At 39.4% G+C, this 27,590-nt stretch overlaps 3 protein-coding genes across 10 annotated transcripts in view; 1 reads left to right on the forward strand and 2 right to left on the reverse strand.

Moving 5' to 3' along the window:
• RANBP9 (RAN binding protein 9) overlaps nucleotides 1–16,944 on the forward strand; it is a 95,554-nt gene extending 78,610 nt beyond the window's left edge. The window contains exons 11-14 of the mRNA XM_006091766.1: nucleotides 3,103–3,224; nucleotides 4,980–5,131; nucleotides 12,257–12,368; nucleotides 15,955–16,944. Coding sequence (XP_006091828.1) covers nucleotides 3,103–3,224; nucleotides 4,980–5,131; nucleotides 12,257–12,368; nucleotides 15,955–16,085 — 517 coding nt within the window. The 3' untranslated portion in view covers nucleotides 16,086–16,944. The remainder of the gene's footprint in view (nucleotides 1–3,102; nucleotides 3,225–4,979; nucleotides 5,132–12,256; nucleotides 12,369–15,954) is intronic.
• A 746-nt stretch (nucleotides 16,945–17,690) lies between these two features.
• On the reverse strand, nucleotides 17,691–21,841 carry NOL7 (nucleolar protein 7). Of its 2 annotated transcripts, XM_006091767.3 has the most exons (8): nucleotides 21,466–21,830; nucleotides 21,321–21,381; nucleotides 20,612–20,670; nucleotides 19,341–19,372; nucleotides 19,037–19,115; nucleotides 18,566–18,687; nucleotides 18,412–18,489; nucleotides 17,691–17,873 (listed from the first exon to the last, which is right to left on the reverse strand). In XM_006091767.3, exons 1-8 carry the CDS (start codon nucleotides 21,735–21,737, stop codon nucleotides 17,797–17,799), a joined length of 780 nt encoding a protein of 259 aa, XP_006091829.1. In that variant the 5' UTR covers nucleotides 21,738–21,830; the 3' UTR covers nucleotides 17,691–17,796. The 2 variants fall into 2 exon arrangements, with proteins under 2 accessions (XP_006091829.1, XP_023612265.1); XM_023756497.1 differs by lacking the exon at nucleotides 18,412–18,489 and having other exon boundaries at nucleotides 21,466–21,841.
• Nucleotides 21,842–25,382: 3,541 nt separating this feature from the next.
• The window catches only part of SIRT5 (sirtuin 5), a 32,656-nt gene continuing 30,448 nt past the window's right edge, over nucleotides 25,383–27,590 (reverse strand). For all 7 annotated transcript variants that reach the window (XR_002830035.1, XR_002830034.1, XM_014458403.2 and 4 more), the window contains one exon: nucleotides 25,383–25,905. Coding sequence is in view for 5 of the 7 variants with exons in the window: in XM_014458403.2 (XP_014313889.1) it covers nucleotides 25,830–25,905 (76 nt within the window). In the remaining 2 variants the exon portion in view is untranslated. The remainder of the gene's footprint in view (nucleotides 25,906–27,590) is intronic.

A 27,590-nucleotide genomic window follows, 5' to 3' on the forward strand; every position in this document is an offset into this window, starting at 1 on the left:
ATGACACGTTTACAACTATTTTTTCTCTCTATGTATATTTTTTTGCTGTAAATGTATGTGGAATGTTTAGTGACTTTCAATTAACTAATTTTATAAAAACTCTTATTTAAGAGCCTATCTTTATGTAGCTTGATTATAGCAGATGTGGTTAAGTCATTTAGAACAGTGATTGCCAACTGATGGTCCACAGACCACTGGTGGTCCGTGAGGTCCAAAAGGTTGGCAACCACTGATATAGAACATAGAGCATGAGGGTAGTATTGAGGACCGTTGGATGTCAGCCATTTTGCTAGGCAGGAAGAGCTTTGAGAGAAAAGATGACTATTCTATATAATAAAAGGGTAATATGCAAATCAACTGAATGGCAGAACGACTGGTCGCTATGGCTCACACTGACGGGGGGGGGGGGGGGGGGATGAGGGGGGCAGATGCTCAATGCAGGAGCTGCTCCCTGGTGGTCAGTGCGCTCCTGGCAGGAGCAGGCCTAAGCCGCAGCCAGACATCCCCCAAGGGCTCCTGGACTGTGAAAGGGCTGAGGGCTGAGGTGTGTGTCATTTTTCCCCCTCCTCCCAATGCACGAATGCCGTGCACTGGGCCTCTAGTATGTCATAGTATACTCAGGTTTAATGTTCATGAAATCTTTTAAAAGTTCCTGAAATGTAATCACCTGAATTCAGTACTAGTGTGTGAAAGCAAAATCCTATGAATTTAGCCTGCCCAAATCATCTAGCATTTGAATCTTAATTTGGTTTAGAACTCATGTTATAACATTTTAAAAATAATTATAATGACCATGGCTGGTGTGTCTCAGTTGGTTGAGCATTATCCTGTGCACTGAAAGGTTGCTGGTTTGATTCCTGGTCTGAGCACATGTCCAGGTTGTGGGTTCAGTCCCCACTTGGATTGTGTACAGGAGGCAACTAATTGATGTTTCTCTCTCTCTCTCTCTCTCCCTCTCTCTCTCTCTCTCTCTCTCTCTCTCCACCCCCTCTCCCTTCCTCACACTCTAAAATTAATTTAAAAAATAACAAAAAATAATGGATAGATTTTACAATTTGATGTTGGTTTAGTCTTATAACATGAATTGATTGGTCTCACTACATTTTGGGGAAATTGTTCATCAGTGCAGATTTTATCAAAGGAGAGAGAACCTAACTTTTAGCAAGGAATCTTAATGGAAATATGACTCCAGAAAAAGGAATATATGTAAAAATCTGTATTTGCAAATTTGGCAATTTATCAGAGTCTCCATGTTATCCTTCACAAGTGACCAAAATTTACTGAAGTAATGGTGTGTGGTACAGGCTATAATGGAGGTCCACAGAAGTCATATGAGAACAGTAGAAAAAGTAACTATCTTTTGCTGAGGAGGTCAGGGTAGTCTTTGACAGTAGAGATGACATAGTAAAAACAAAATTAGAATATTTAGTAGTAAAAATTATGTATGGGAATTTTAAAGGGTAAGATTTTAGTACTTTATCATTAATAGAGCATTCTGCCATTTTTTGCAATCAGTTGGTGAGTTTTTCTCTTAAATACTATCCTCATGGCAGGAAGTTGCTAAAGGGACCTATTATTACCTGAGTTCAGGGAAGGAAATGTAACATAAGAGGTTGATGACACAGCATTCTCCCTTGTGTTCAGTATAAGAAAATAAGCTTTTAAATCCCCTTAAACTGTTCAACAGTAACAGTTATTTTATAGTTGGTAATGGCTTTCCTTGCAACAGTATTGTGTAGTAGGCAAAAATGGTATTAACTATGAAAACCATTTTACAGATGTAGAGCTGAATACCAAAAAAGTAAATGTGTGGGCTTTTTTTAAGGTCAATAATTAGTAGCTGGTAAGTTGCAGAACTGAGACTACTTCCCAGGATTTGTGACTTCCAGACTTGTGCTTTTTCCATTATACTTCCCTCTATTTGAAAGTCTCCTCTCCATGCTAATGTCTGTTCTAGTTAACGTTACTTCTTCCAGGATTTTTGCCTTGATTTATATCCCCTCCACATGTGTCACTCCTTGTGATTAACTTTTATCATAGTAATAGTCCTTTGCAATACAATAACTTTATTAGCTTTTAACAGGTAGTTTGCTCCTACAGGGCAGAGGCAGTTTTATTATATCGTTAGCACCTAACATGGAACATGAAGAACTTGGCTCAGGAGCTCTTGAATGTGTATTGAATGAAAGAATCCCTCTCAAATAGTATATTGAATTGTTTTCTTAAAAAGTGGTTTAGTATATCATTAAGATCACCAAAAGCTATGTTCTTAAGGATTTCTATTAAACATTGTTTTTAATGTTAATTTTTTTTAACAACTCTCAAGGGTCACCAATATAATACAAAGGTTTTCTGACTCATGGAGTTCTAAGGCAATTGCCACCTTCTTTATAGATCTCTGTCTTTTCACCAAATAGATTTTACTGATAGAAGTGTGCACATACCCACCCACACACACGGTACTTAAACCACACACACGAGTCATGCAAGGTGTTAACCATCTCTGGTGGCATTATGCGTAGAGTGCTTTTTGTTCATCTGCATTCAATGTTCTTGGTTTTTCTAAGAAATGAATATCCCTTGCTTTTTTAATAGAAAAGGTCATTTTTATTTAAATATTTCCTAAATTTTCATCAAGTGTTTCCTTTTGGGCTGTGTAATCGTTATCTAGATCATCATAGGCGACTCTTAAAGATTAGGTATTTTTTGTTGCTTCCTGTGTGGATGAATCTGAAGGTCCTACATTGACTACTATATTATGTCCAAATGTAGTTATTGGCACATAGTTATTCTGTAAATGTAAAATGAGTGAAAATTGAAAACACCCTAAATATCCAAATCAACATTTTAAAATTAAGTTTTGGCAATACTTTTAGTATGTGTACTTTATTTCCCTTATCTCCAGGAGTACAACTTTGTTAAAAGTCAGCTACATATTTGGCTTTGAATATATTCAAGACTTAACTAAATACCTACTTTGAAGATTGCTTTTGTCTTATGAAATCATTTTTATAAGTAGGCTATGTAGTTGAGTAGTAATTTATTTTAAACTAAGCTGCAAGTATGCGATTTCTAAAATTAGGTTTGTTTTTTCATTTTCAGTAATGATGTAGACATGGAAACAGATCACTACTCCAATGGAGTTGGAGAAACTTCATCCAATGGTTTCCTAAATGGTAGCTCTAAACATGACCACGAAATGGAAGATTGTGACACCGAAATGGGTCTGCAGTGATATTTCTTACATTTTTAATAAAAAATGATGACTACAAGGTTATGTTTTTACTCGTACTGATTTACAGCTGATGAGCATAAATCAAATTTAAAGATAGATGTATGTGCCATTGGATTTGATAATACACATTCCTTCTCTTAAACTTTCTTGTGAGAGTGGGTTGCTAGACAGAGCAGAGTTACTTTATACTACTTTCTGAGGTTAAATGCTACAGAGTTTTCTTCGCTGTTAGCACTGTCATTAGTGCAGTGGTACCAACTTAGTGTTAAATATCCTTTAGAGCAGCGGTCGCCAACCAGTGGTCCATGGACCACTGGCGGTCCATGAGGTCCGAAAGATTGGTGACCGCTGCTTTAGAGGATATTTAAGGTTGGAGATATAGAAAGGTTTTATACTCATTTTGCTGTAGCCAATAAAGGCCAAATGGGTAGAGATGCTTTTTTAAATTCTAATCAAACAGAATTTCTTAAATTCATTTAATGTGAATATATGTGACTATTCATAGTTCAGTGCCTGGCACTTAGTAAGTACTTAAGTGTGACTCCACCTCCTCTTTCCCCTAAATTAAACGTCATCCTTAATTTTACTTTCTTGACAACTTGTGTAGTAAACTGCATTGTAAAGTTAAACCATCAGCAAACTTTCCCATCAGTTGGAAAGTGAACATTATTAAAGCTTATAAATTCTTCTTTGTCAGAATTCCATGGCCAACATTAGACTTCTTAGTATTTTGAGGTTAAAAGGTATTTTTTCAAATTGTTATGGGTATATATAAGAAACTACTTTAAAAATGTAGTTATTATTTTATTATTTATACAACTACCTTGTTGTTGGGGATTATGTATTCTACTGTAGAAATCCTTTTTTCAAGCAAGGAGCATGATTAAAAAGGCAGCCTAGTTTTATTTTATCAGATAATCAGCAACTTAAAAATTCAAAGAGTAATTTGAGCATAGTGATTAAGAACAAGAGTTATACAGCCAAATTACCTGGATTCAAATTCTGCAACTGCCACTTACTAGCTGTGTAACCTTGGACAAGTTACTTAAGAGCTCTGTGTCTCAGTTTCTTCATCTGTAAAATGGATATTATAATAACTGCTTCATAGATCATTGTGACAATTAAATGAGCTAATCTGTGAAAAGCTAATAGAACAAAGTGCTTATTACATATCATCATAATCATTTGTGATTACATGTATTATTAGTAATTTAAATGGTTACATTATTAATCATTATTGTCAACCAAAATATATACCCTAAAATTATTTTCTAAAAGTAGTATTCTTCTGAGCGTAATGTTTTTATTGGAATTATTTAGCCTCTCTTAGCATCCAGGAATCATTTAATTCTGTCTCTATTCTATGGCAGTTAAAGTAGCCTGACAGGCAGTTACTAACTTTTTCTTTTTTTCTTAATGTTGCTTATTGTAGTTTTAGAGAATTGTGCTTAACTCTTTATAAAATTTCCCTTGACATATAGGTACATCCTAACACTGAGAAAGGTTGTCACCTGACTTTCAACTGCATGCTAGATATTGGATCCTAGACTCTTGAGACCTAGATAAAACATACCTTTTAACTGCAAAGTTTCATATTAAATTAAATAAATCTGCATATTTAGAGAAAAACATTAGGTAATAGTTACTAAATTAAACATATAAAATGTTATAAACAATTTATGTTCATTTCTCCATTGCACTTCATTCAGTGAGGTAGTAAAATACTTGTTTGTTTTGGTTACAGAAGTTGATTCAAGTCAGTTAAGACGCCAGTTGTGTGGAGGAAGTCAAGCCGCCATAGAAAGAATGATTCACTTTGGAAGAGAGCTACAAGCAATGAGTGAACAGCTGAGGAGAGAATGTGGCAAGAACACAGCAAATAAAAAAATGCTGAAGGTACATTTGTTTTCCCCTGTAAAATATAAATGCATCAAAGGAACTAAATTGTAGTTTTGTAACACACAGAATAGAGCTAGAAATTCTTGTTGCACATGAACTCCTCCCTGGCTTCCTATTTGAGAGTGAAAGTGTTCTATGTGTTTGGGCAGTTCTGCTTTACTGGAAATAGCACTGGAGTCCAAGTAAAAAGTATGGATTCAATCCCCAATTGTGCAACCTGTCAGCATTGTGTGCACTTTGTCAACTTACTTTTCTTGGTCTTTTCTCAGCTATAAAATTGGCAAAGTTAGGAAAAATGTGAGTATGCTGATAAAACTGTAAATTTGAGATATTTTTATTTTAGTAAACATTGCTCAGAGTTGTAGCAAATTGAAAGTCTAATATGTACATGGTTTTCATTTTGATGATGATTGGTGAAGGATTTTGGGTCATCTAGTTAATACATTTTCAGGTCTTTTCTAGTTAACATTTATGATAGCTAGTAAGATGGATACAATTTAAACAATTTAGTAAGTTAGGCACAATTTTGTGTATCATTTGAAGTTGGAGTTTTCTCCTACTTTAAGTCAGGATTGTAATTAGCTGTGGAGATGTTATTCCTTTAAAAGCTTCTTTCATACTCAAAAAAGTCCTACCAGCCCTGTAAGTCTATGAAACATTAACCTAGCCATTGTATATATATTTTTAATCCTGCGTTAGGTTTGTTATCAGAGAATTGCACGGGTGGAATTTCTCCGTTGCTAGTGGGAGTGGGGTTCTTAGGATATCTTGAGAAAAATAATTTCCTAAGACTCACGGGAGAATGAGATATATTGAAAGGTTTATTTGTGTGTTGTTATATCCCTTGGTTTGCAAAGTCCCATTTCCCTTAAACCAGTCGTGGAAAATATGCAGCTGGGGGTTCGGCAGAGCTAGAAGCAAAACCAGTGTCCAAAGTTTCTGTTCCATGGTGGAGTTGAGTCCAACAGTGCATCAGACTGATTGTAACCCATTAGTCCATTGTGTGGGCCTTGTGGGAGAATGCAGGGGAGCATGCCCCTGCAACAGGAGTGCTAAGAGAGCAGGAGGGCCAACAGAGCCAAACGAAGGGAGAAATTCCTTTGTTTAGGAGTCTAATGAATATCAAATCTTCCCACACTTGCAGTGACCATGCCTGTTCTGATCTATGGCGTGTTCCCCGGTGTGATTGACAGACAAGTACCTTCCCACGTCACTCAGACCTGGAGAGCGTTAAGCTGCAGCTTCCTGGCAAAGCTGTGCAAATGGCATGCCTACATTATCTAGCCTTCTCTTTGCTTCTTTCTAGTTATTAATAACCAGGTTATTACAGTGGTATCAGGTTGGGTTCAAAGATGCTAAGTTATAAACATTTTCTCCTGAATTTTTGAAAGTTCAAAAAACCAAGGAGAGATTCATGTTGTGCTGCTTGGGTGTAATGTACGTAGTAGCAAAGGGCAAGGCCCCTGACTTCCCTTCCTGACTCAAACTGAGAGTCGGTGCACCAGTAGCAACACCCAGTAGCACTGAATATGGCATAAAGTTAGCAAAAATCATGCACCTACATATCTGCTTGATCTAGGATGGGTTAAGGAAACACCTATATACATCTCCAGTTAAAGGTATGCAGTCTTGTATTTTCAGTATCTGAGGTGGGAAGAGAGGTGTAGTCACTATACATAGTACTTCATCTACTGGATAGCAAACTGCTATTCTAATAGTGATCATCAGCTCTTAAAGAAAAAGTTTAAAAGAAAATTGGTGGATTATGTGATTTAAGCTGTTTTTATTTTTAAACATTCATCCTTTTTAAAATAATTTTTATTGATTTCAGAGAGGAAGGGAGAGAGAAACATCAGTGATGAGAGAGAATCACTGATTGGCTGCCTCCTTCATGCCCCCCCTGGGGATTGAGCCTGCAACCCGAGCAGGTGCCTTGACTAGGAACCAAACCATGACCTCCTAACTCTCAACCACTGAGCCACATGGGCAGCTATTTTTTGTTTAAAAAGTCATATCAGACATTCATATACTATTAGGAAAATAGCTGTCCACATTTGCCCTATAAGATAATGAGTTCTTTGAGGTCAGGCTAGGCCTTTCCTTAACTCCTCCCCTTTTAAATATATCTTATGCATATAAAACCTAGGTATTCAATGAATGTTTATTCAATTGAGATTGAATTCATTTGAAAAGTATAACTGATTTTTCAAGATTGGGTATTTTCATCACTGTCAACTTCATAGAACCTTTTCTCATATCAAGAGTGGCAAGAAGAAACTTATTTCTTGGCCTTTCTTAAGTTTATTTTAAGATAGCTAAAGTCATCCATTTAGGAAATTATTTTGCTAGATACCGAGGTTCTAAACCTTTTTGGTGTCTAGACACCTTAAGAAACTATTAAAGATTCTCAAAGAGTTTATTGATTTTACTACACTAGAAATTAGAACTAAAACTAAAAACAAGTCATTAGAAATAACAGTAAATCCATTAATTAAATATTTTTGTGGAAAAAAACTATCTTCCCCAACATGGGGAATAAATGAGAAGCATAGGATTGCTTTACATTTTCACAAGTCTTTAATGTTAGTTTTAATCAAGATGAGCTGGAGTCTCATACTTACCTCCACTATATAGTTTTGAGAGAAGGAGAAAGATAAAAGTAGTCTTTCAGTGTTACTATGAAAATAGTTTTGACTTCACAAAACCTTCTGAGAGGGCCTTGGACCTGTGTCCCTGGACTACACATTAAGAACTGTTGGGGAATATGAGATGATCCTAAGAATTCATAGACATTTTTTAGAGCAGGTCATCTGTTTTCTTGCTAAAACTTTATGCTAATTGAACATGATGAAGGAATGTGTGATTTCTGCAGTGCCTTTGAAAATTTAAGATTTCACTCAATCAGCTAACTGTCCTTGATTCCAATTTGCATGAAGCTCAGAAAATGGCATTACATGGCCTAATCTCAAAGATATTCCTTAATTATATATTGAATTATGTGAAAGTGTAATTCATCTTCATCTAAAGAATGTAGATGGCTTTGATTTTGCATCTCTTGACTTTTAAGCAAATGCCAACTGCTTTTAAAGACTTCCTTTATGTTCTGAGCTGCTTTCCCATGCCCCAAACTTTTCTTGACCCAGATAGGAACGAGTAACTAATCTTATAAGTACCTAAAGAACAAGGCTGAAGGATTTGAAGCAGTGTGAAGAGTAAAGGTTTTTGCCATAGTTGAAAATATTTAGACTTTATTCCTTTTTATTCTTCACTTCAGATTACATGTGATGTAGGGGGTATTTTTTATTTTTCTGGTTTTGTATAAACTGCTGAATCATATACATATATATGGAAAGAATGGTTTGGGTAAAGTCAAAGGTAAGATCACCTAAAATGCTTTATGATAAGGTGCACATGTACAATATTTGCTTCCCTCAGTTGTGGAGTAACCGGCACATTGCAGCCCACCTGTGGTAAAATGGTAGGGAGTCCCTGCAGCAGTCCAGTTTCCCTTGACCTTTTTTCTAGTTTTGTCAGTCTTCCTTTCCTCTTTCCCTGCTGTCTTTTTGTTCCAAACCTGTCTAAGCCTGCCAGAGGCTCCCTGGGAACTACCTGACTTTGGTCAGCAGCTATTTATTGAACTTACGCAGTGTGGCGAGTCGAATGTGCATGAGCAGCCCCAGCTAGCAGGACTTTTACTTCAGTAATTGAAGCAGTAGAGCCATTTAGACTCACTCTATTTATAAACTGCTACAGATTTTAAGGCAAATATTAGTAGCTTCAGAAACCTACCTAAATGAAATCACATTTCCCTCCGAAATTGTTCTCACTGAGGTAATATCCTAATAATAGACAAACATGGTAATTGACCGTACCTTCGCTACGCATGCCATTGGCTAATCAGCACAATATGCAAATTAACCGCCAACAAAGATGGCGGCTAATTTGCATACTACAGGCCGGGAGGGACAGTGCCATCCTGACTGCCCCGCCACCATCTGGGCCTGCTATCTGCGACCCGGGGCAGTGGGCATCCGTGTGTGACCTGACCCGGGACGGCCGGGTGGAGCAGCAGCGATCAGCCAGCCCGCCCGGCCTCCATCCGGGCATCCCGTGTGCGACCCGACCCGGGGCAGCACCCCAACCCCCGGATCGGCCCTGCCGTGTGTGCAACCCCGGGCGGCACCCCAACCCCTGGATCGGCCCTGCCGTGTGCGCGACCCGGGGAGGCGGGGCAGGCACTGAGGGATCGGGCCTGCCATCTGCCACCCGGGGAGCGGGCCTAAGCCAGCAGGTGGTTATCTCCCAAGGGGTCCCAGTCTGTGAGAGGGCACACGTGGGGCTGAGGGACACCCCCCCACTACCCCTCCCCCGCCAGTGCACACATTTTTGTACACCAGACCTCTAGTTTTTAAAATAAAAAGTAACCCATGATGTCTTTGGTTACCATCACCAATTAAGTTTTATAGCAGGATTTTTTTTTCCAATATATTTTACTGATTTTTTTACAGAGAAGAAGGGAGAGGGATAGAGAGTTAGAAACATCGATGAGAGAGATCGATCAGCTGCCTCCTGCGCGTCCCCCAGTGGGGATGTGCCCGCAACCAAGGTACATGCCCTTGACCGGAATCGAACCCGGGACCCTTGAGTCCGCAGGCCGACGCTCTATCCACTGAGCCAAACCAGTTCAGCATATAGCAGGATTTTAAACATTGAAGTTGCTTTGTTGATTTCATTCCCTTTGTAAAGGAAGATATGGTGCTAGGTATTTACTACTGGGAACTTGATGCTGTTAACCTTTTTATTTTTTAAGGTTTTGTTAGTTTTCTTGATTACAGCTTCACTCTACTTCTAAACTGTTACATAGTGTTGCTGTGTGATTCTTCTATAATCAAGTCTAATCTATACCACTCCTGTATTTAAAACTCCATTGCCTTATTAGCCAAAAAAAAATTCAAGCTTTTTAGTGTTTTCAGAGGCAGTTTAGGATTTAACCCCTTACCCATGGTTCCAACCATGCCTTTTTCTCCTTTCGCTCAGCCTGTGTCCATGTAGCTTGTGCCTATTTCTGTGATTACATCATGTGACACAATACACTGTACGTTAATAAGCAATATGCTATGTTATTTATGTGTCTGTTTTTTCCACAAAACTATGCGAGTCCTTGAAACGGTGACAAGGTCCCGGTGATCCGTGTATCCTCAGTTGTCTGGCTGCTGTGTCCAATAAATATTTGTTTGAATTGTACTGAAAACAATAGGGCAGAATTTTGGACTTTTTTCCTCTTAAAATTTATATTGAAAATTAAAAGGGACTTCTCTTACTAAAAGAAGTACATACAGCAAGTACTAGCTGTGTGATCTTAACTTCTTACTGCCTCAATTTGCATCCCTGTATGATGAACATTATAGTATCCACCTCATAAGGATTTTGTGAGGATTAAATAAGATGATCCACATTAGTGCTTAAAACAGTGCATAATAAGTTACTACCATCATTATCATTGTGTTTTTGTGTTAAATACTAGAAGGTGTAAACAGAAAAATGGTCTTGATTTGAGATTTGAGACATTTCACCTTTTTGGTAGCATGTCCGCATATATAGACCCAAGAGGATAGTTTTGTGCTTAAAATTTTTATGTACCAATTATTCCCTGGACAGTTCTTTAGAATATCTTTTAAAAATTTATTTGGGGATGGTACCTCATTAGATCGTTGTGGGGTAAATTAAGGCTTGAGCAAAGCTCAGTCTTTAGAAGTAATGTGGTTGATTAGAGTTAGCTTTATAGGATATAGACTATTAATATTCTTTCCATCAATAAATTAGGATTGGGGGCATTCAGTAAATACAACCTAAGTAGCTTTGTGGGATGCATAAAATACCTTAAAAGCAGGTCTTGTGATCAGCAGGTGTGTGAAGCTTCTTCCCTGTATCAAGCACCTATCAGTAACTATAGGGGATTCAAAACAGTATAATTTTTTTAATCTTCAGAGAACTTTCATTATAATAATCGGGGTGAGAAGTCTGATGTGAAATACTTAGCAATAACGACAGTGGGGACCCACATGTTTGTTTAGAGACAGACGTATTCCCTGTCTGGTAGCTGTGGACTGATGGCACAGCTTTGCTTTATGGACAATTCTTCCCTTATTTCCACAATATATAGGCCAGTTTGGATGAGAAAGGGTAAGAATACAGTTGACCAGGAAGCCTTTCCCCCACCTCTGCTCTCTCAGAACACTAATAAGATACTGAGAGGAATGCTGGAGCTGTACCTAGGAGATAATCATCTTTGGGAATCTCAGTCTTCCACACTTCCAGAGTCAGTATTTTGAAAGTTGTTACTGAATTCACTGATTTACAATTTCCTCAGCACCTCTCCATGTATGTGTTCTGAATTGGGAAGGTGCCCTGTATCTAACTATAACTATATCTGTACCTATATTATAATATTACTCCAGATTAGGGTATTCCCTTTGGCAAAATAATAATACATCATTTATTGAAAGATTAGAATGAACCAACATTGCTAATTTCATTTAGCTCATTGTGAAATATGATCTCTTATAATCCCCATTACACAGATGATGAAACTGATACTTAGGTCGTTAATTGCTAAAGGCTACACTAATGATGCAGGCTGGTGATTGATGTCAATGTCTGAAACCACTGTGTGTGTGCCTCCCATTAAAAAAAGTCATTTGAAAAGACTATGATGTGTCAGCTACTTTAGGGGGAGGAGGGGTGGCTTGAAGATGGTTGGATAAAGGTGGGCCCTATCCTTTTTATGTCAAATTCATATCAGTGGTAATAAATTATAAAGTATCTGAATGTTTTGTCTTCCTCTTTAACTTAACCAGTATTAGCCTATTTCACAGGAATTCGTTCTTTCAATTTTTAGTATTTGTTCCTGCTCTGTATGTATTGTAGAGATAGGGGGAAGATAATGAGAATGTATTTACAAAAAGAATGAAAAATTAGGCTTTGGTTCATAATCTAGTAAATGGGTTTAAATGTCATAGTAGTCTAGTGCCTTAAAGCTGTATTTAGTGTCTCAATTTGTAACCGTGTTGAGCATAGTAGTTGAACTATTTGAACTAAAAACCAAATTGCTGTTTTCAACAGGATGCATTCAGTTTACTAGCTTATTCAGATCCTTGGAACAGCCCTGTTGGAAATCAGCTTGACCCAATTCAGAGAGAACCTGTATGCTCGGCTCTTAACAGTGCAATATTAGGTAAGTAAAGCTAAAAAGCACAACTCCAACTAGATACTTTGAATGTTTGAGGTGGTTATTTGTGTTGGCATTTTATATTTTAATAAAATCATAAGGGAAAGGTTTTCTACATTTTAAAATTAAGATTACCTTAGAATATAGTAACCTTCCTCCATTATTTTAGTTCCAGATTAAATGGATTCAAATGGACTAAAAGTACATTGGGATGCATCCTTTTTATGTCAAACTCATATCAGTGGTAATTGGGAAGTTTGGAAATTAGAAATTTTTGTGTGTGTGTATGTAAACATTTCTGGCCTGAGCCACCCATTTTACAGCTCCCACCATGCTTCAAGTACAGGCACAAAGGGGCTTCCAGGTGACTTGCAAATGCCCTGTCACTACTAACCCTTTGAGTCAAATTATAGTTGCATTAAAGTTAAGCATATTCAACTGCATGCCCTTACCAAATAAAAAGTGTGTGAGGAAGAGAACAGCAATTTAAATAAGCTTAGCCAGGGGTGAGCATGAAGTGAAAAATTGGAATTTGGTGTTTCCCTGGTTGATTGCCATTCCTATGAGCAGCTCACTACAGAATATAATTATATTGTTTACATGTTGAACACATACTCTTTTTATATGAATTATGTAACTGTATATTTTGTGCATTTATATTTAAACTCTATAGGGTTAATTATGTAAAGCTATGTTTTAATTTCTGGGCAATTCTTTTCAGTAATTCAGATAAGAGTGATTTTTTTCACCTGACTTTTTCTAATTCCCCAGATAAAATGGGACTCCAATTTACAAAACTTTTATGTGCAATTTGGCCCTGTTAGGATTCGGGGCTTTTAGCAACATGCTTCAAACTATTTTAGGTAGATAGAACAGTTCCACAGAGTAAAGGGTATTTAGACCTGGAGACTTGTAATGAGGGCCTGGGCCCTCATATGGCCAGAATATAAAGCAAGCAACATATTTGAGCCTTGAATCTGTTTTTTCCTTATAAAACTCATTTTTAACTCGTGTTAAGGTCTCATACAAGTTTTGGAATAAGAGTAATATCTTTGTGTTATAGTTTTTCTTAAATTTAGAACTTGTATATAATGAATGATGTGAGTTTTCATTGTTTAATTGTGTTGTAATTTCTTTGGTTATGAAATTAATGTAGCTCTGCTAGTAAAGAAAAAAAAAAGCTTAGTAGCAGTGCTGGGATTGTAGGGCAAATTATGACTTGCTATACTTATATTTTTTTAAGTTACAGTATCAGTAATCATGAAGCCCTATCATTGCTTTGCATTTAGGTACCACTCAGACCTGGAAAAATTTGAAAGTAACCAGTTTTCCTAAAACAGTTTTCTATATCTTGTGTTCTTCAAGGGGATTAAATTTTAAAATAGTACATTACTGCCGAAACCGGTTTGGCTCAGTGGATAGAGCGTCGGCCTGCGGACTGAGAGGTCCCAGGTTCGATTCCAGTCAAGGGCATGTGCCTTGGTTGCGGGCACATCCCCAGTAGGAAATGTGCAGGAGGCGGCTGATCGATGTTTCTCTCTCATCGATGTTTCTAACTCTCTATCTCTCTCCCTTCCTCTCTGTGAAAAATCAATAAAATATATATATAAAAAAAAAAATAGTACATTACTTGGGACATTATCCATATATTATGTATTATATATTGTACTATACATTATGTAGGTTCACCCACAAATAGTGCTTAAATTTAATAAGATTATTAAACTGCAGTGGGGGTGTCTGCATATCTATAAATTCTAAATTATGTAATCTATAAATAGTGCTTGAAGTTTTATTAATTGTATGTAATTCTTGCAAATTTTATATCCAAAAAAATTTTTTTTAATGTTTTTGTTGATTTAAAAGAAAGGAGAGAGGGAGAGAGAGATAGAAACATCAGTGATGAGAGAGAATCATCTGTTGGCTGCCCACATTGGGGACTGCAACCTGGGCATGTGCCCTGACCAGGAATCAAACCGTGACTTCCTGGTTCATAGGTAAATGATCAGCTATGAGCCAAACCGGTGGACGGGCTAAAAAAATTTTTTAAATGCTTATAACCAGGTGCCTCACCTGGCCAAATAAAATTGTAATAAAGTACCTCCAGATACTTACCTTTCAACAAGGTTATTTCCCTGAAAACATTCAGGAGACATTTTTGAAAGGAATTAATTCAAATTAAGGCAGAATTATTTAAAATTATAAAGTCAACCCTGTGTAGAGTTGGCAAAAAAAAAAAAAAGTTTATCACTATCAAAATTTAGCTAACTAGCATCTTGCCACAGGATAGCCAGTATTTTAGTAATCTTAACCCAAAGACCTTTTCAAACTACTCCTTCTCACCAATCTGTGTATATTTCTTTGCATAGTCTTATTCTTAATCATATCTTCTTTCCTCTTGTACTTTAAATCCTGAACTTGCTTCATTATTTTTGCTTCACTCCTTCTAGAACAGTGGTCGCGACCCCTTTGGGGGTCGAACGACCCTTTCACAGGGGTCGCCTAAGATCATCAGAAAACACATATATAATTACATATTGTTTTTGTGATTAATCACTATGCTTTATGTTCAATTTGTAACAATGAAAATACATCCTGCATATCAGATATTTACATTATGATTCATAACAGTAGCAAAATTACAGTTATGAAGTAGCAACAAAAATAATTTTATGGTTGGGGGTCACCACCACATGAGGAACTGTATTAAAGGGTCACGGCATTAGGAAGGTTGAGAACCACTCTTCTAGAACTTTTCTTTCTCTGAGATTACAACCTTTGAATTAAGTCATATGGAGCCTTACTAGTCATTTATCACTGTTTTGTCCCTTTGTTAACGGACCATTAATTTTATTAATTGGGAATCTATATAAATTTAAAGTTCATCTATTCACAAGGAAAAAGTACCAGCTTCTATGTTTGGCCATTTTCATCATTCGTTCACTTTTTTTCATTTCTAGCGAAGAACAAATATTATTATTTGTACTATAACTGTCTGACAAATTTCTGGTATGTAGAACCTTGAATATTTTGATAGTTAAAATGTTTGAACTATCAATTGTAAGTTACCCCTCCAAAATTATAAGTAATTTTGCTCTATTGTCTCTCATGGTGACCATCACCCCTTGCTCCTTACCAACCCAAATAACATTTACCAATATGCTTTGGGAACAATTAGGCAGCCTCAGTTGTGTTCTATCCCCAGAAGAATCCATCAATGAAACTTAGTGAAACCCTGGTGCCTTTTTCTAACTTAGTCAGATAGAAGAGAAATACTAAATATTCCTTATGCCCCCATTAAAATAGCAGCCAAAATATATATTTCCCATCATAGTTAATATGGAAGTAAAAGATTTAGAGTATCTAATGCTTTAAAAGTATAGTTCTGCAAGAATTTTCCTTATAGTTGAATACCTAGTACCTTGTCAGCGTAGTATTTCCAAGGTAATTAATCATTTGCTTAGAAACTATCTTTGCTAGTTAAGAGTGACATATATATTGATAATTTTGTAGATAATGCAATATTTTCCTGAAAAAGTTTTTAAAAATGTCTTGCTAATTGCTATTTTCATTTCTAATCATTTTTCCTCAGAAACCCACAATCTGCCAAAGCAACCTCCACTTGCCCTAGCAATGGGACAGGCCACACAATGTTTAGGACTGATGGCTCGGTCAGGAATTGGATCCTGTGCATTTGCCACAGTGGAAGACTACCTACATTAGCTATGCATTCAAGGAGCTCACACTTATATTGTGGCATATAGTCAACATGGAAGTAGACCAGGTCTGCTGATTTGAAATTTAGATTTTTTTAATTATGTACTGGGGACAGGTTTTTGTCGCTTTACATTGCTTCCTAGTTTACAGCATGATGCAAATGATTTTCTAACTTAGTGTTAGGAGAAATTATTTTCCATCTTTAATCTCTTAGTTGTCTAAGAGTTAAATATTACTGAATCTCAGACGTTCAAATTTATCATCACAAATCCTTTAAAACAATTACCTAAAAGAAACCAAAAAATCCTGCCTTCTTTGTTGGGGGGCGAGGGGGGGGAAGGAAATGGAACAAGTTGTGTTGTGTTAGCATGTGGGTGATGTAAATTTCAAATTGGGAGATGTTCCGACCCCCACTCACATATAAACATTCAATCAGTGTAACTTGCAAAATGCATAAACATCTGACAGTTTGAATTTATAGTGTTGATGGAAGAAATCATTTTTAATGTGTACTGTAAAACTTGAAATACTCAGGAGCTGAGTGAATATGTTTGTTGCTACTTACAATCCCGACCTGTTAGTCCCAGTAGTTTTGTTTTAACATGGTCTTTTCAACTTTGTTTCTTGTTTAACTACCAACGAATTCTGTTGTAGACTCACAAGTTTAACTTGTATTATAACAGTATTATATGTCAACGGTGTGGTTATGACCTTTATTTATATAAAAACCAAATATTTAGTCAATTTACTGTGTCTTAATTTAATCTTTGTACACCTTCCATTTTTAAGTGCTTAAATGAGTACTATATTGCAATAAAAATGTAGTGATATAATTAACCAGCCATTAAAAATTTACTTCTACAGATATTAGTGTCAACTGAATTTATATATTAGGTACTTACCTATTTCTTATGATTAATATAAAATTAGAGCTTAATGAATAATTTTTACTGTAAGTCTGAATTCTATAACCTAAAACTGTTCAGTTCACTAGCCTCCCTGTATTAGAGTCAGACCTGATAATGTGGGTGACACAGAAAGAAGGGAAAATTAATGTCCTTATTTTCATAATCACAATAAAGACAGGTTACTTGACAGTAAAGCAAACCCCCAAACCAGTTAAAAGTAAAATTTAAACAAGCTGTTCAAGAGGATGACCATACACTTTGGCTATTATTTTGTACACTGAGGTTTGAATCTTCTTTAAGAAAAGTAGGTATTTATCTACACTTAGATATTGCATTTTCACAGCTACTTCTTTCTCATTCTGTATTTTGTGAAGCAAATTCTCATCAGTAGCACCAAAACATCTGAGACTCTAAGGCATCTGTGAGCTGCAGTTGGAAAGACTTCCTGGATATCCATTTCTCTTGCTCCCTGCCATTCCTGCCACAACACACCCACACTGTGGACTGGGAAGAGGGGCAAAAGAGGTGCCATTAGCAGTATCGTTTGTATTCAATTAAATGGATAAATATTTATAAAAAGAAAGGAAGACCATTCCTTTTAAATTGCTATTTCTTCCAGGACCCTCAAAGACTAAAGGCACAATTGTATTCCAGAAGGATGAAATGTGATGGGGTACTTCCCCAAATAGATTTATGACTTGTAATCCTTTAAAATGATTTATTAGATTTTTAAAGACAAATTAATCTTCTAAACTAAATAACTGCAAGTTCCATACATACAAAGTTCTCATTCTTCATTTAGCTTTGATTTACTTCTTAGAAGTTTTCATCTTTCTGACCATCCACCGTCTTTTAAACCTCTTGGCATTTTGTTTTTTCTGGTTTCCTAGAATAGAAAGTTTGTGCAGTAATATTAGAGAGAAAATGTTCCCAAAAAAGAATTAAAAACTTTTCAAGATCCTCTATATCAGCGGTTCTCAACCTGTGGGTCGTGACCCCTTTGGGGGTCGAACGACCCTTTCACAGGGGTCTCCTAAGACCATGGGAAAACACACATATAATTACATACTGTTTTTGTGATTAATCACTATGCTTAGTTATGTTCAATTTGTAACAATGAAATTGGGGGTAACCACAACATGAACTGTATTAAAGGGTCGCGGCATTAGGAAGGTTGAGAACCACTGCTCTATATGAATATAAATACTAAAATTAGGTCTATTAAATTAGATTTTAGATTTTATGTCAGATATACATACATACTTATACTGACCTATTTTCCAGAAGCAACTTAAAAAATATTAATATAGAAGCCATTATAAGAAAAAAAGGTAATTCATACTTGAGTATTTGCTATTTCCTTAAAAGGAATATTATTCAATATATAAAACTATCATAACCAAGAAAATAAAGCTGAACCTTACCCCAACCATTATTCAAAAACTGGACTGCAGCCTTTTTCACTGGTAACCTCTTATTGTTAAGAGACAGGAACTTATTTACTACAAAAGAGAATTATTGATCATTTCTTTGTTTACTGATATAAAAAGTGAGAAAAACAGCCCATAAGGAAATTACCAGTAGTTCTGTTGGTTCCTGGGCCATACAAAGAATTCTGTATGAAGGCTTTGGCTGCTTGTTGCCTTGAATCTCTCAGATCTTGATCTTTTAGCCTTAGAGCCACGTAGCTTTTATTCTGGCTGGTAGTCAAAACAAAAAGTCAAAATGAATGAGGTTGATAACATGCTTAAAGTATTTTTCTTAGTTGTCTCAAAAGGTGAAAACAAAATGCAGATAGGATAATAAATAAAAAATAAATTCCAGGGCTGTTTTATAAGAAATGTGCTAATACATTTTAGTAAGCAAAATATTTTGTTTTTATTCACATTTTAGTAAGAGCAAATATTTTGTTTTTATATAAGTATCACAACTGGTTTTCCAGAGGATCCAATCTGAAACTGCTACTAATTAAAATGTTTTCCTACGTAAGCCAACACTTTTCTCAAAAAGTTACCTTTATATCCTACATGAAAAAAAGACTCTTCTTACCCAATAGACTGTACTTTTTCTTTAGCTTTCTTGGACTCACTTCCTTTTTCACATTCTTCATTTTTCTTCTGCAAATTATCTAAAAAATAAAAAAAAGGTTTTATTTCTAGTTAGCACTTACATAAAAATAAATCAAGAACATTTCCTGGAGTTCATTGTTAAATATCTACTCACACCAACTTGTAAGAAATAAGGCAACAGGCCCAAACTAAACTTGGACAGCCATTCCTATTCCCAATAACATTGGACTACAAATGCTCTTGACACTTACATGAGAAGTTACTTAATTTAGAATAGTTCATACCTTCTTTTAACTTTCCTGGTGATTTCTTTATGCTAAGGGAGAACACAAAAACACTGATTGGAATGGCAGACAGCCAAGATTACTCAACTCATTACAGTTAAATCTGATTTTACAAATAAGATACCCCCTTTCATTACCACCACCCTCAGTTTTGACTCAGGATCTTTAATCAGTTTTAGAAAGCAAGTCACCCCCAAAATTCATGGCCACCAATTCCCAATCAACAAACTAGTATATATTGGGTGGGAGTATCTTCTCAGAATTTAAAATTTAAAAGCATATCAACAGGCTTCAAAGAAGCAGATTGCTGTGGTTAATGGAGTTAAAGTGAAAGGTGAAATACAAAGTGGAAAGTGGTAGGCCTCATGTTTATTTGGAGAAGTCACAAAGGAATAATTCAACAGTTCAAGCACAAGAGACAAGCAGGGGGACGGACTAGGCTCAAGGAATCTGGTCTGGAAAATGACAAAACAGGATGAGATGCCTATACCATGCACAGTAGAAAAGCTACAAGGAGGAAGTAACGGGGTGGGTGGAGTGAGAGAATGAGAGGTGACATGAGTTTGGTTTTAAAGGATAAAAGGGGAATCTGCCACCAAATACATTTGTTTTTACGTTTAATGTATTCAAGATCTGAATAACTGGAAAAGTTCTACAGGACATTTGAAAACCAGGTCAAAGATATAGGTCTAAGCATTAAGGGGAGAGGAGAGAAAGACAAATATTTACAAGTTTAAATTGAGTAAGGTTTGACTGACTTCATGGGATAGATGAGGAAGAGGATGACGATGACATTTGCTTCAAACATTCAGTGGGTGGCAACGCTGCTGAATGAAATGGGGAACGAGGAGGAAGGACAGGTTGGTGGCAGGTAAGGCAAGTATGGGACAAGTTGAGTTTTAGGAGGAGCCTGCAGGTACCTGTCTGCTACTCCGCTGACTGATAAATTTCAAGGCGCCTGTCTTATTCACCATTTACCCTGCCTGGTACAATGACAGATACACAACAATTGTTGAATAAATACTCTGGGATCAGGAACTCAGAAGCTAGCGTTGGCAGTGGGAATGAACAAAAAGAAATGGGTAAAGACTGCAAAGAGGTAAAACACTTCCATCTTTCCCACCAAATTAAAAAACCTGTGTAATTGAAGCCTTATTGTCTAATTTAGTCTTTATTATTTCTTTAATTATGTGGATTCAAATAAATGCTCCAATATGTATCTCAAAGATGGGTGTATGTAAGCAAGTAATCTAACAAGATCCATTACTTACTCTGTCTGTGAAGCGGCAGTTAACTTCTCTAGAACAGTGTCTGGAAGGAGTTTCCTTTTCTTAAAGACAGTTTAAAAGAATAGCGTGAGGTACATGACAACATACCTGGGTTGCTTGTGACGTTACAGGCTCGGGGACTGCCTTCTATCCTAGGCAAATAAAGAATGTCGGCTGCCCGCTGCCCCCACTGCCTCTAAGCTGGGGGGAAACTGCGGTCACGGAGCTCAGCCCGCTCGACACTGTGGGGAAGACCCGGTGAAGACTGGACAGGGCGCCCGACCCTCCCGTCACCGCGCGCCCCAAGCGCAGTTAGGTCATGTCCCCCCGGAGTCAGCTCCCTGCGGCCCATCTGCCAAACACCCGACAGCAGAGCAGTCGCCGTCGGCACCGCCCTGAGTTTCCAAAGCACCTCAGCCAAGTCCAACAGCAACCCAGCGACACAAAAACTACCGCCGGCGAGAAGCGACTGATGTCCCGGCGAGCTGAATGCAGGGCCGGCATTTAACCGTGTGATTTCAAATTCACAGCTCTCCCCGCTCCCATTTTTAAGCGGTGGGCAGCAGAGTACGAGCATCTTTGTTTTCACCGATGTCTGAAGAAACAGGGCTTTCCCCCCACCTCCATATCCTACCAGCTTTGCAACAAGCACGGGAATTCCACCCCAAACCGGGTTCTTTTAAAAAAGGAGATGCCTCCCTGCAAGTCGAACCTTTTGTTCAATGAACAGCTCCTCGCGCCGCTTCCTCTTCTCCTTCAGGAGTGTTTTATCCCTGAGAGAAAGGGAGACAAGTCAGTGCGAGGACAGACAGTGGGACGGGAGGGACGGTTCTCCGGCCCCGCCGTGCGCTCCCGACCTGCGCGCCGTCTCCCGGACTCGCCGCTCCTCTTCCCTCGCTTCCGCCTGGGCGCTGGCGAAAGTCAGTTCCTCTGGGGCCTCGTCGTCCCACTCGTCGTCCCCCTCGTCGTCCCCGTCCCCGTCTTCCTCCAAGGGCTCGGCGGCCGCGCCGCTGCTGGGCTGCCCGAGCAACAGGCCGTGCTCCGCCTCCTCCGAGGCGGGCTGGCCCTCGTCCACCATCGCCGACGCCGACGCCGGGGCGCGAGAAGCGCGCGGTCGGAGCTGCACCATGGCCCACGGCGTGCCGGACCGTCCGACTTCTGACCCGGAAGTAGCCCGCAAGCCGAGCGTGACGCGAAGAGCTAGCGACTCGAGTTTAGTCGCTCCCAGCACGTTCTGAAGCCCCACAGCGAGTGGAGGCGCATGCGCAGGCGGGGAAGGGCGTGGCCTAAGGAAAGCTGGGGGCGTTTCCTTCCGCTCGGCTGGAGGCTGAGCGCTGCCGGAGTCCCTCCGCGCCGCTGCCGAGGCGCCCCTGGCAGCCGGTGGGCGCGGGGCTGTTTGCAGGCCGGGCAGAAGTCGTGCTGCCTTCCTGGCTGGGCTGCTGACAGTAGGTCTGGCTGAGTCCCCGCCTCCTCCAGGCGGGCTGGCGCGGGTCACGCCATCCGGTGCTCAGGAACTGGATTCAGTTAATCCAGTGGTTCTCAACCTTCCTAATGCCGCGACCCTTTAATACAGTTCCTCATGTTGTGGTGACCCCCAACCATAAAATTATTTTCGTTGCTACTTCATAACTGTAATTTTGCTACTGTTATGAATCGTAATGTAAATATCTGATATGCAGGATGTATTTTCATTGTTACAAATTGAACATAAAGCATAGTGATTAATCACAAAAACAATGTGATTATATGTTTTCCGATGGTTTTAGGCGACCCCTGTGAAAGGGTCTTTCGACCCCCAACGGGTCGCGACCCACCGGTAGAGAACCGCTGACAGTGTTTATAGATCTGACTCCCATCACTCCGCGCTCCCGGAGTAGTGGCGTTTCAAAGGGAAGAAATGCGCTATAGCGGCAGGACCTGCTGTCACCGAGAAGTTGACAGACACCGGATTAAATCAATTCCCAGCACCAAATGTGTGCTGGGCGACTTTGGCCCCGTTTATCAGGCTACCCCGACCACCAGCTCCTCCACCAGTCTGTCCATGCCGCTGTTCTGTGCCCTTCACTGACAACTTCCCAAACAGTGTATTACCTGACTCTGCCCCCCAGCCTCCACTTAAATGTAAGCTCTGTGAGAGTAGGGAGCCCACCTGATTCCCTGGTGCAACCTCAGGACCTTAAACAATGGCCAGCCCATCCCAAATCCTGAATCCAGTGAAAGAATGCCACCCTGCACTCAGTGAATGCAACCCTAGTACTATTTCTGTGTCCTCAGTATATGCCATTTTTTGGAATATACATGGCCCTTCCTGACCTGTGTTTATCTTCTCCCACCCATTATACAATACTAAGTGAGTCATCTATCATTCTCCCATCAAACCAAGGTTTCACACTTGCCGTGCATTTGTACATGCTGTTCCCTTTATGACACACACTCCCCCACGTGGAACTATTTATACCTGAACACAGGCCAGGGCTGACTTCCTTTAAAGGTCTTTCAAAGACCTTAACATCTACCCATCCCCACTCTGCCCATCTTTAACTACATTTTCCTCTGAATCTTGAACAAATTTCTATTACTGCAGTTTCTACATTGTAAAATAGTTTACATGACAGTTGTCCCAGCATTCTGTCAAGTCCTTGAGGGCAAGGCCCACCTCTTACTAATTATATTTCTAATGCCTATTATGTGGTAGACATTCAATAATACTAAATTGAATTGAATAATTTCTACCTCACTTTTTTTTTCAATTCTCCTTTCATTTTCTCTAATAAAACCAAAACGTGAACACAAATGATAAAACACACCCACAAAGCTGCTGGTACCAAAGGCCCAATTTGAGAGGAGTTGCAAAGAACTGTACTGAAATATCTGGGCCTTGGGCAGATGGAGATTAAAAATATAATCAGACTGAGACAGCATACTGATTTCCATCATTGCTAACACTAGGAAAATGTTTAAAGTAACAGAGAAGCCCAACAACAAACGTATTAAAAGAGAACAATGGTATTTTATGTGCAAAAACTACATTATAAGTATCACAAGTCCCTTCAGTATATATGCCTTGAGCCACTCGTGTGAAGTGAACCCTAAAGGCTGGCCCTTCAGACACCTTGTAGGTTATGAACATCATGAACATCCCTCTTATGCTAAGAACCTTTGGGATTTATTAAATTTTAATAAAATTTTCAAGGTGCACAAATTTGTGCACCTTGAAAAGAACTGTGGGCCGAGAGGCTGCAGTGGGCACAGGGGCAGGTCTCAGCCCATCCTCTGCTGGTCCCTCCCACCGCGGCCCCCAGTCCCCTCTCTGCCGCCACCACTCCCATGTGCTAATGGTGCCAGCCTTGCTTGCACCCACTGATGGCGTGGAGCTATTGGGGCCGGCGCCAGCAGCAGGTGCCAGCAGGGCCAGCGCCATCAATGGGTGCGAGTGGCAGCTGTTGCCCTGATCACCCCTCAGGAGCAAGGGAAGGTGGAGAAGCCCTGAGGAGTGATCGGGGCCAGCAGCTGCTGCTTGCACCTGCTGACAGTACTGAGCGATCGGGGCCGGTGCTGGGTGCAGGCAGTGGGTGCGAGCAGTGGCTCTGGCAGCAGGTGCAAGCAGACTGGCACCGGCAGCAGGTGTGAGTGCTGGGGTGGGACCGCAGCGCACAGGAGCAAAGAATTTTCAGTAACCATCAGAGGCTCGCCCCAATGACAGCAACTGGCACCCTGCCTTGTTCTGGCGACCCCGCTCACCTGCTCCACCATCCCACCGTGGCCGACGCCCGCCATGTTCCATGCTCTGCCACCTGCTGCAGAGGGCTGCCATGTTCCGCGTGCGCCCCCTGGTGGTCAGTGCATGTCATAGTGACTGGTTGTTCTGTTCTTCCATTGTTCTGCCATCCGGTCTATTTGCATATTGATGACTTGCAAATGCAGTACAAAGTTTTGTATGATAGTGTCTTGTCATCTATTCCCACAAAAGCCAAGGATGTAACATTAAATCAATTCTTGTACGGGGCTGAGGTGATGAGACTGTGTAATCACCCAGGGGGCCAGCTGACCCAAGGGCCATTGTTATGTATGACCTTCCTACACTGTTTACTAAAGGCCACTGCTCCCAGTCAGGCTTCTGATGCTTGCCTGAGAGCAAGCAGGCATTCCACGGGCCCTGGGTACTATATGAGGTGTGGGGCCTGAGGTGAGAACTGTGTTCTTGCTACTTTACTCTGAGGTAAAGTCCTAAGGAAAACATTCCCTTCAGAATTCAGTGTCGGGGAAAGCTTGGCAGACCCTGAAGGGCCTATATGCTTCTGTGTTTATATCAAGAAATAGTCAACCATCACCTCTCCCTTTCCTCCTTGGCTGCTAAGAAGGCTAGTACTGCACAGCCTGTGGCTCAGTTGGTTGCGCGTCATCTCATACACCAGAAGGGTGCAGGTTCCATTCTGGGTCAGGGCACATGTCCCCCAGTAGGGGACATGCAGGAGGCAGCCAATTGATATTTCTATCTCTCTCCCTCTCCCTTCCTCTATCTGAAATCAATAAAAACATATGTTTTTTAAAAAGGCTAGTACTACATTTTAGTCAGTTGTGAATACCTTTGGAATCTATATATTTGTGTCATTTTGGGGTGGGGGCCTCATCCTGATTTTCTACCTTGTTGCTACTTTTCTTTCTTGAGTTCCTGTTCTAAGCTATCCCACATATTTTGAGGTAAAGCAGCCAAACAAGGTAAACACGGAAAAGAAAAAATCCTCAATAAAGGTATCTCTCAGGGTCACATCTGTATACCATATATTACCTCCTGTAGAGAGTGATTTTATTTTCCATCAAAATTTGTATAAAAATCAGAAATAGCAATGTTTTACCTTTCTACTTCTATCTTTGACAAATAGCAAAAATATGATTGGGATAATTACATTTTTAAGACAATCTAATTAGAATTTCCCCCTCTCAATAATCAATCAAACACATCAGAGGATCAGAGGTATGTTATGTTTAAGTTCAAACCAAATAACATGCATTAACTTTACAGTTCTCTGACTTCTTGTAACTATATTTGCTACAGTTACCTCCAAGATCCCTACCACTTATCAAAAGGTTGGATCCCAGCCAGGAAATCAGAGACTATTTTTAGATCTTCCAATATTCAGCTCCCCATCCACAAGATGGTGTGTCATCTGTTTGTGGCCTGGTACTTAGATGTACTATAATCTCTTCCTTCCCAGGACAATTAAGAAACTGTCTCTGTTTCATGAGGAGCCAGGGCTTCAGGAAGGGTCCTACCACAGAGCCCCTGGAAATGAAACCTGAAACAGAAGGACAAATACAGCAGTTAGGAGCGAAACCAACATACTACTTCAGCAAGTCACACATTTCTTAATTTTACCCAGAGGAAAATCCAAATTCTCATAAATGTGGCATTATGAGCTTTTGTGCCCACTTCTTTCATCTAGTTTCTGACAATTCAAGATATAGACATTTCACCATGGGTTGGTCCTTGTGATCAAGAAAATTTAGGAAAGGAAATGCCTAGAATTTAGGTGGTATAAATAAGAATTTTATTTTAAAGAGCAGGGGGAGATATGATTGTAAATTGTATTTCATGATTATATTGCCAAACTCATAAAAGGTTGTTTTTAGTTTATTTGAGAGAAAGAGAGAGAGAGAGGGAGGGAAGTGGGGAGAGAAACATTGATTTGTTGTTCCACTTATCCATGCATTCATTGGTTGCTTCTTGTATGTGCTGGGACCAGAGATTGAACCCGAAACCTTGGTGAACTGGGATGACTATCTAACCAACTGAGCTACAGGGCCAGGGCCATAATGAAAGTTTTAAGTTTTACGATATCTACATACTACATTAAAACAGCATTCATATGTACTAAGGACAAGAGAAAAATAACTGCATGCACCATACAGACCACAGGATTTTAGCTGCGCCAACAGCCTCTCAAACCATACCTTTCACAAAGAGCTCTGACTTGTAGTCAGAAAGGAGAAAAAAAGAAAAAGCAAAGAGGAGGAAGAAAAATCAATGATTTCTGCTTCCTTCAAGAGAAAATACTTAGGGCAGAAAAATAGCAGGGTTTTGTAGTATATTATTAATAAGAAAACCAATTGAGCACAATTAAAAATGAAGAAAGCATTTGCTTAATGTAATTCATCATATTACCAATTCTGATACAACACAAATTGTTAATGCCTTATCCCTTAAACACTGTTCACGTCACAAAGTGCCACTAATGGGCATCCCTGACCAGTGGCATTTCCACTCCTGCCACGCTCAGCGCGCTGAACACTGGCCGCTAGAAAGCTCCTCCCCAGCACAGTGGTCATAGTCCCTTGAGGACTGTCCAAGAATTATGCGGCGGTTCTCAACCTGTGGGTCGCGAACAATGAAAATACATCCTGCATATCAGATATTTCATTACGATTCATAACTAGCAAAATTACAGTTATGAAGTAGCAACGAAAATAATTTTATGGTTGGGGGTCACCACAACATGAGGAACTGTATTAAAGGGTCGCAGCATTAGGAAGGTTGAGAACCACTGAATTATAGCCTCCAAGGCATGGAGAGCTTTCAGGGCATTTCCATATCCTCAATCCCACATGGTCTCCTTCTTAAGAAAGTGACTCTCAAGTGTCCCTTTTCACTTCCCCCTTCCCCCACTTCACAAAGGCAAGCTGCACCCCTCAATCACCCCAAATCTTAGATGGTGCCTTAGCCCAGAGTGTGAAAACCTATCGGGTGCTAACTAAAGAGACATTTGAAATACAGTGGGGCCTTGACTTACGAGTGTCCCTACTAACGAGTTTTTCAAGATACGAGCCGTCTCGGCTGATTTTTTGCTTTGAGTTGCAAGCTAAAATTCGGGTTACGAGCCAGCTTCAGATACCCCACCGCTAGTTGGCGCAGCGAACGTCACAGTGAACGCCACATCAGCCCAGCATCACGTGTCTCACTCGTTCACTTTTTGATTTGACATAC

Source organism: Myotis lucifugus, unplaced genomic scaffold, assembly GCF_000147115.1.
Source record: "Myotis lucifugus unplaced genomic scaffold, Myoluc2.0 scaffold_95, whole genome shotgun sequence".
Taxonomy (NCBI): Eukaryota; Metazoa; Chordata; class Mammalia; order Chiroptera; family Vespertilionidae; genus Myotis; species Myotis lucifugus.